Source organism: Trichomonascus vanleenenianus (genome assembly GCF_965637985.1).
Source record: "Trichomonascus vanleenenianus strain CLIB 3782 genome assembly, contig: TRVA0_117S, whole genome shotgun sequence".
Taxonomy (NCBI): domain Eukaryota; kingdom Fungi; phylum Ascomycota; class Dipodascomycetes; order Dipodascales; family Trichomonascaceae; genus Blastobotrys; species Blastobotrys vanleenenianus.
In genome coordinates this window covers 1-5,007 of record NW_027481771.1, presented here as the reverse complement: position 1 = coordinate 5,007, position 5,007 = coordinate 1, and the positions used below count along the sequence as shown (strand labels likewise).

The following is a 5,007-nucleotide window of genomic DNA, read 5'->3' as shown; positions in this document are numbered from 1 at the left end:
TTCCACCTGTTCTTGCTCTAGAAGAAAGGGTTTTCCCTCGTGCCATTAGCGCCTCGGCGCTGAGGAAATCGGCCCCATCAACCAAATGCTTTTCGACTTTCATTGATTTGTTATAATATGTTGAAATATCTGCTTAGCGGACTAATATGTTGACGTACTATGTACTATATAAGCCTAACTTGGCGACACAGTCGCAACGGGCTCGAAATACAGACGATTCATTCAATTTTAGCAATTAGTGCAATTAAATTGACACCGCTTTTGAGTGTCCTACAGGCCTCCAAGCTTTACGTTGTACCAGAATCCACGCTCCGTTACAGAATGCAGGGCCGTCCCTTCATAGGCGAAAGCTGGAACGGGCGCAAGATTTTGAGTCGATGGAAGAGGATGCGATTGTCCAGTACATCCTTCACCAGGACGCGCGAGGGTTTCCATCCCGGCGTGCGGATGTGGGAGATTTGGCCAATGTCCTGCTCGCGAGACGTGAGAGGCCATGCGTCGGGAAGAACTGGACAGATCGCTTCATCAAACGACGACCCAGAGCTGACGACGCGCTTTTCTCGCGTTTATGACTACCAGAGAAGCAAGTGCGAAGATCCTGGAATTATCGAACCGTGGTTCCGCGGGAGAAGTACGGTATCCAGGACGGCGATTTCTACAACTTTGATGAGACGGGCTTTCAGATGGGCAAGATTACGGCCACATTAGTCGTTACGAGCTCTGACCGAGTCGGCAAGCCAAAGACTATCCAGCCTGGTGACCGAGAATGGGTGACGTCTGTATCGCTGGCGACGGTTATGTGATGCCGCCTTTTTTGGTGGTTAAGGGCCGCAATCATATCCTAAATTGGTATGAGGATACCGATATTCCGGACGACTGGCTCGTCAAAACAACATCGAACGGATGGACGGATAACGAGACGGGTCTACTTTGGCTCAAACACTTTGATGAGCGCTCCAAATGCCGGCAGAAGGGAGCATATCGGATGTTGGTGCTCGACGGCCACGAGCCACGTTAACGTCGAGTTCGAGGAATACTGCCAGCGTTACGACATCATTACTCTTTGTTTGTCTCCGCATTCGTCCCATCTAACCTAGTCTCTCGATGTCGGATGTTTCGCGCCCCTGAAGGTCGAATACACCAAGCAGATTGCGACCCTCATGAAGAAACATATTACGCATATCTCCAAGGCCGAGTTCTTCACCGCGTTTAAGGACGCTTTCCCCAAGGCGCTTACCGAGCAAAATGCCCTAGCGTCTTTTCGAGGGGCTGGACTTATCCCCTTTAACCCAGAAGCCGTGATTTCGAAGCTTAGCGTGAGGTTACGGACGCCAACACCCCCTGAGACGACCGACGGACCCCCCAACCTTGGGTCTCCCAGACGCCCCATACCTCAAGGGAAATCCTTTTTTTCAGGCCGATCTCATTAAGAACATGATTGCCAGACATGAGGAAAGCTCCCCGACTCCAATTTATGCCACAATCGACAAACTTACGAAGGCAGTGGAGTCAAATTCTCATGAGTTAGCACTTGTGAAGGCTGAGCTGCGCGACCTTAGGGACCAGAATGCGAGCCTCAGCAAACGGCGGAGAGGCAAAGCGACCCGATTGCAGGATGGAGGAGTTCTTAAAGGATCCGAAATAAGTAAATTGGTGTAACTCACGCCGCGAGATCTGGCAAGAAGCTAAAGTTCGCTGGCTATGATTCCATTCAGACGTTCGGATTTGGAGTGTTTGAACGTTATATTGAGGATAGCGCTTCAATCTTTGAAAAGGGATATTACACGGAGCATAACATGGATGAAAATGCATTGATATTACCAATCAGTGCCGTCCTTGGCCGGTTTTATCGGCTTCCTCTGACAAACCACATCAGCCAAACGAGGGAGTTTATTAATCATGCGTTTTATCCAATTCCATCTGAACATGCAAGGATTAGAGGAGAGATCGCCTATAGTTGGAAAATTTAGAGAATAAAGTGTAGTTGAAGTGTGTTGTATTCCATGATAGGGTATTCAGATCGGTCGTGGTCCAACTAAAGCACAGCCGGCCGCGCATAACCTCCTAATACCCAGCCCTTTGCCGCAGAATCTCCCCCAAGATAACCCATCATAGATAAATCAAATGCCATATCCATAATCAGCAGAGTTCCTGCTATCTATTCGTATACATTTTGGCTTTACTGGTCTTATTTTGATAATTAGTACACGTGCGGCTGTGCACGCTTTGGCATAAGCGGGAATCAGGGCCAGATTTTGGATGCCCATAACTCGGTCAATTCTTCATCAATCTAAACGATCATTAATTTATCTATTTTCTACGATGCTGATTTATTATAGATTGGAGTTATAGATAAGTAGCGTTTTTCATTGGCGAGATAGAGGTTTGGGGGTGACTTGTGCGACAGAGTGTGATTCGGTCCACTACTCTTGACTTTATCTTAACCAGCTTTTGCAATAAGGTAACTCTTCTTTTTGCATTCTATTTTCCATATCCTATTCAATAATATATTATAGAATTGTATACACTGGATGAGCGGTTGTCTAGATATGGCGCGAAAAATGCCGAAAATTGGGGTTTTCTAGGCTTCGTCGGCCAAACTGCTCTAGTGCCATATCTCAACAATCACTTGTTGGAAGTCAAAGGGACAATGTGTATCGACTTCACATGTCTCAGCTTGTCATGATGAGACAGACCAGGGACCCGGAGATACTGGAGATACTACAACGACAGTAACCATTGGTAGGTTACCTGTTCGGCAGTAGACTTCCCGGAATCATCCTATCCAATCAGCCTCAGTCAATTGAGTGGCTCCTATAAAGAATCGCCACCCCCCATTCTCTTTTCCTTTCTTCACCGTTTCTATTCTGTGAACCTGTTGCCGTCTATCATCGCTAGTCTGATCCATAACCCACCTGAGACTCCTAGACATCGTTGTACGCTCTGTCCCTGACTTACGTGTGTTATTGCTCATACTACTTGATATTCCTGTGTACCTGTTCGTCCGTCCAACATTGATACTGTTGTTCTTGCTAACATTGTACTCAAGGTATTCACACCCCAACCCCCCAGGAGCCATAATAGGAATCTATTGCCTAGATCTATTTAGCCTCCAACATCACTGACCGAAACAAACTGAAAGTTGTACCAATCGATTTAGAGCTATCAGATTAGGTATTTTTGTTATCCTTGAATGTTTTGAGCTTAAATTGATGGAGTTGAAAATTGGCTGCCAGAGGGCCAGACCCGCCAGCCAAAAACTAACTTTTTACGTAGAGCAGGTTTTAGCCTGATTTTTATACCATATATTTTATACCTGAGTTTCAAATTAATTTCCAGGTTTGAAACCGTTTGCTCCAGAAATGAGCGAGTTGTGGGCAATTTTGTGGTTTTTGAATATTACCAGAAATTAAAAATTAGTCCTCATCACAACCACAACTTGCTCAATTTTAATCATTAAAATCTGAAATTTGCAAAATCTACTTAAAAATATCCCCTTATTAACATAGTCAATTTTTAGGACAATCCGATTTTTCAATCTTGAGATATCAAGAGTGGTAATGTCCGAATTTCAAAACAGTGATTTTTTGTAATCACCAGAATCGCTCCACCATACAAGTGCAAAAATGGCCCCCTCTGAAATCATACAAAAATTATACCATTCGATAGCCAACGAACTGAATCACAAGAATCCATAATATCAAGCCTCAATTCCAATCCTACTTTGAGTTATGGCTGAAATAGTTCAAGACAGCTTTTGGCGGTGGCCCGACCATGACCGGACCATGAAGTTTTAGTATGGTGCGGCTGTAGCACTTTTCAAAATGTCAAAATTCGGACCCTCCAATCGCTATAAAAAGTAGACCAACTTGTAGCGCTGAATCTAAAGTTTCTGTTGGTACCAAAAAAAAGGTATGCTGTCATACAAAAATCTTGAGAAAATCGGGGTCGAATTAAAAATTTCCAAAAAAAATTTGCTTTTTCCACGCTTTTGCATGGACTTGCAGCCAAGTTCCCATGGATTTTGATGGTTTCCCGCCAAAACCCGGATATAGTGCACGGTTGGGAGCGGGTTGGGAGTTTACTATGGTGAAAATTGGGAGTTTACTATGGGGCGGGGGTGAAATTTACTATGGGGAGGGTTGGGAGTTTACTATGGGGGTAGGTGGGAGTTTACTATGGAGGGGGGCGCGCGTTGGGAGTGAATTCACCATATTATTGAGCCGCACGAGTTCCAAAAACTGGCCTAAAAATTTGTTAGGGATTTGGCATTCTTCCCAAAATATAAGACATGTTTCACATACGTCTTACAGGCCTACGCGCATTTAAACGTATGGATATGCATTTCACTCTTCTTTTTTTGCTTTCTTTTCTAGTCTGTATTCTTCGGCTTTGGTTTTTATAATTGTTTTTTATTTTTAATAGCAGTTACACGACTATATATACTAAAAATTACTCGTGATACAATTTACACATTTTGCTGTCAGTTGTCGCCTGCTTTCTGCCAATAGGGTGAAAAAGAAGCATGGAATGACTCGATTGGATTCTAATGCTCGGAGCTCTTCGCGTAATGGCTCTCTTTGGTCGTAAATACGCCAACAGTAATGTCTCAACACATTCCCGAATCGTGGAGACCTTCGCATTCTACATATTCAAATCGTCGTTAACGATTTCCATTGACTAGATAACCTATAGTACTAGAAGAAAGGAGAAAAAGTGATGAAGAAGAAGAGAAGAACGAAAGAAAAAACTAAGTGTTTATATGCACTAAGTTCCGCGAGCGCTGAAGGAAGAGCAGTATAAGTCTTGTTGGAGTTCATGTGTTGGCGTCCGGCTCAGCACATTGCCTCGACCAGGTTTTCCTTGAACCTGGGGATATTTGTTGGAGTTCATGTGTTGGCGTCCGGCTCAGCACATTGCCTCGACCAGGTTTTCCTAGAACCTGGGGATATTGTGGGGCCCCTGGTCCCTGCATTGCCCCTGGGCCCTGCGTCGTCCCTGGTTCCT

General features: G+C 44.6%; 2 protein-coding genes across 2 annotated transcripts, besides 2 other annotated features; one reads left to right on the top strand and one right to left on the bottom strand.

The window, feature by feature from the left end:
- The first annotated feature begins 159 nt into the window (after positions 1-159).
- Positions 160-1,659: a mobile genetic element (DDE superfamily endonuclease).
- Positions 160-1,659, top strand: an mRNA.
- A 1,117-nt stretch (positions 1,660-2,776) lies between these two features.
- TRVA0_117S00122 (uncharacterized protein) lies at positions 2,777-3,079 on the bottom strand (the record flags this gene model as incomplete). The annotated part of the gene is made up of 1 exon (XM_076687978.1): positions 2,777-3,079. The coding sequence occupies one exon, from the start codon at positions 3,077-3,079 to the stop codon at positions 2,777-2,779; it is 303 nt and encodes a 100-aa protein (XP_076537790.1).
- A 938-nt stretch (positions 3,080-4,017) lies between these two features.
- On the top strand, positions 4,018-4,329 carry TRVA0_117S00100 (uncharacterized protein; the record flags this gene model as incomplete). Its single annotated transcript, XM_076687977.1, has 1 exon — positions 4,018-4,329. One exon carries the CDS (start codon positions 4,018-4,020, stop codon positions 4,327-4,329), a length of 312 nt encoding a protein of 103 aa, XP_076537789.1.
- Between the last annotated feature and the right edge of the window lie 678 nt (positions 4,330-5,007).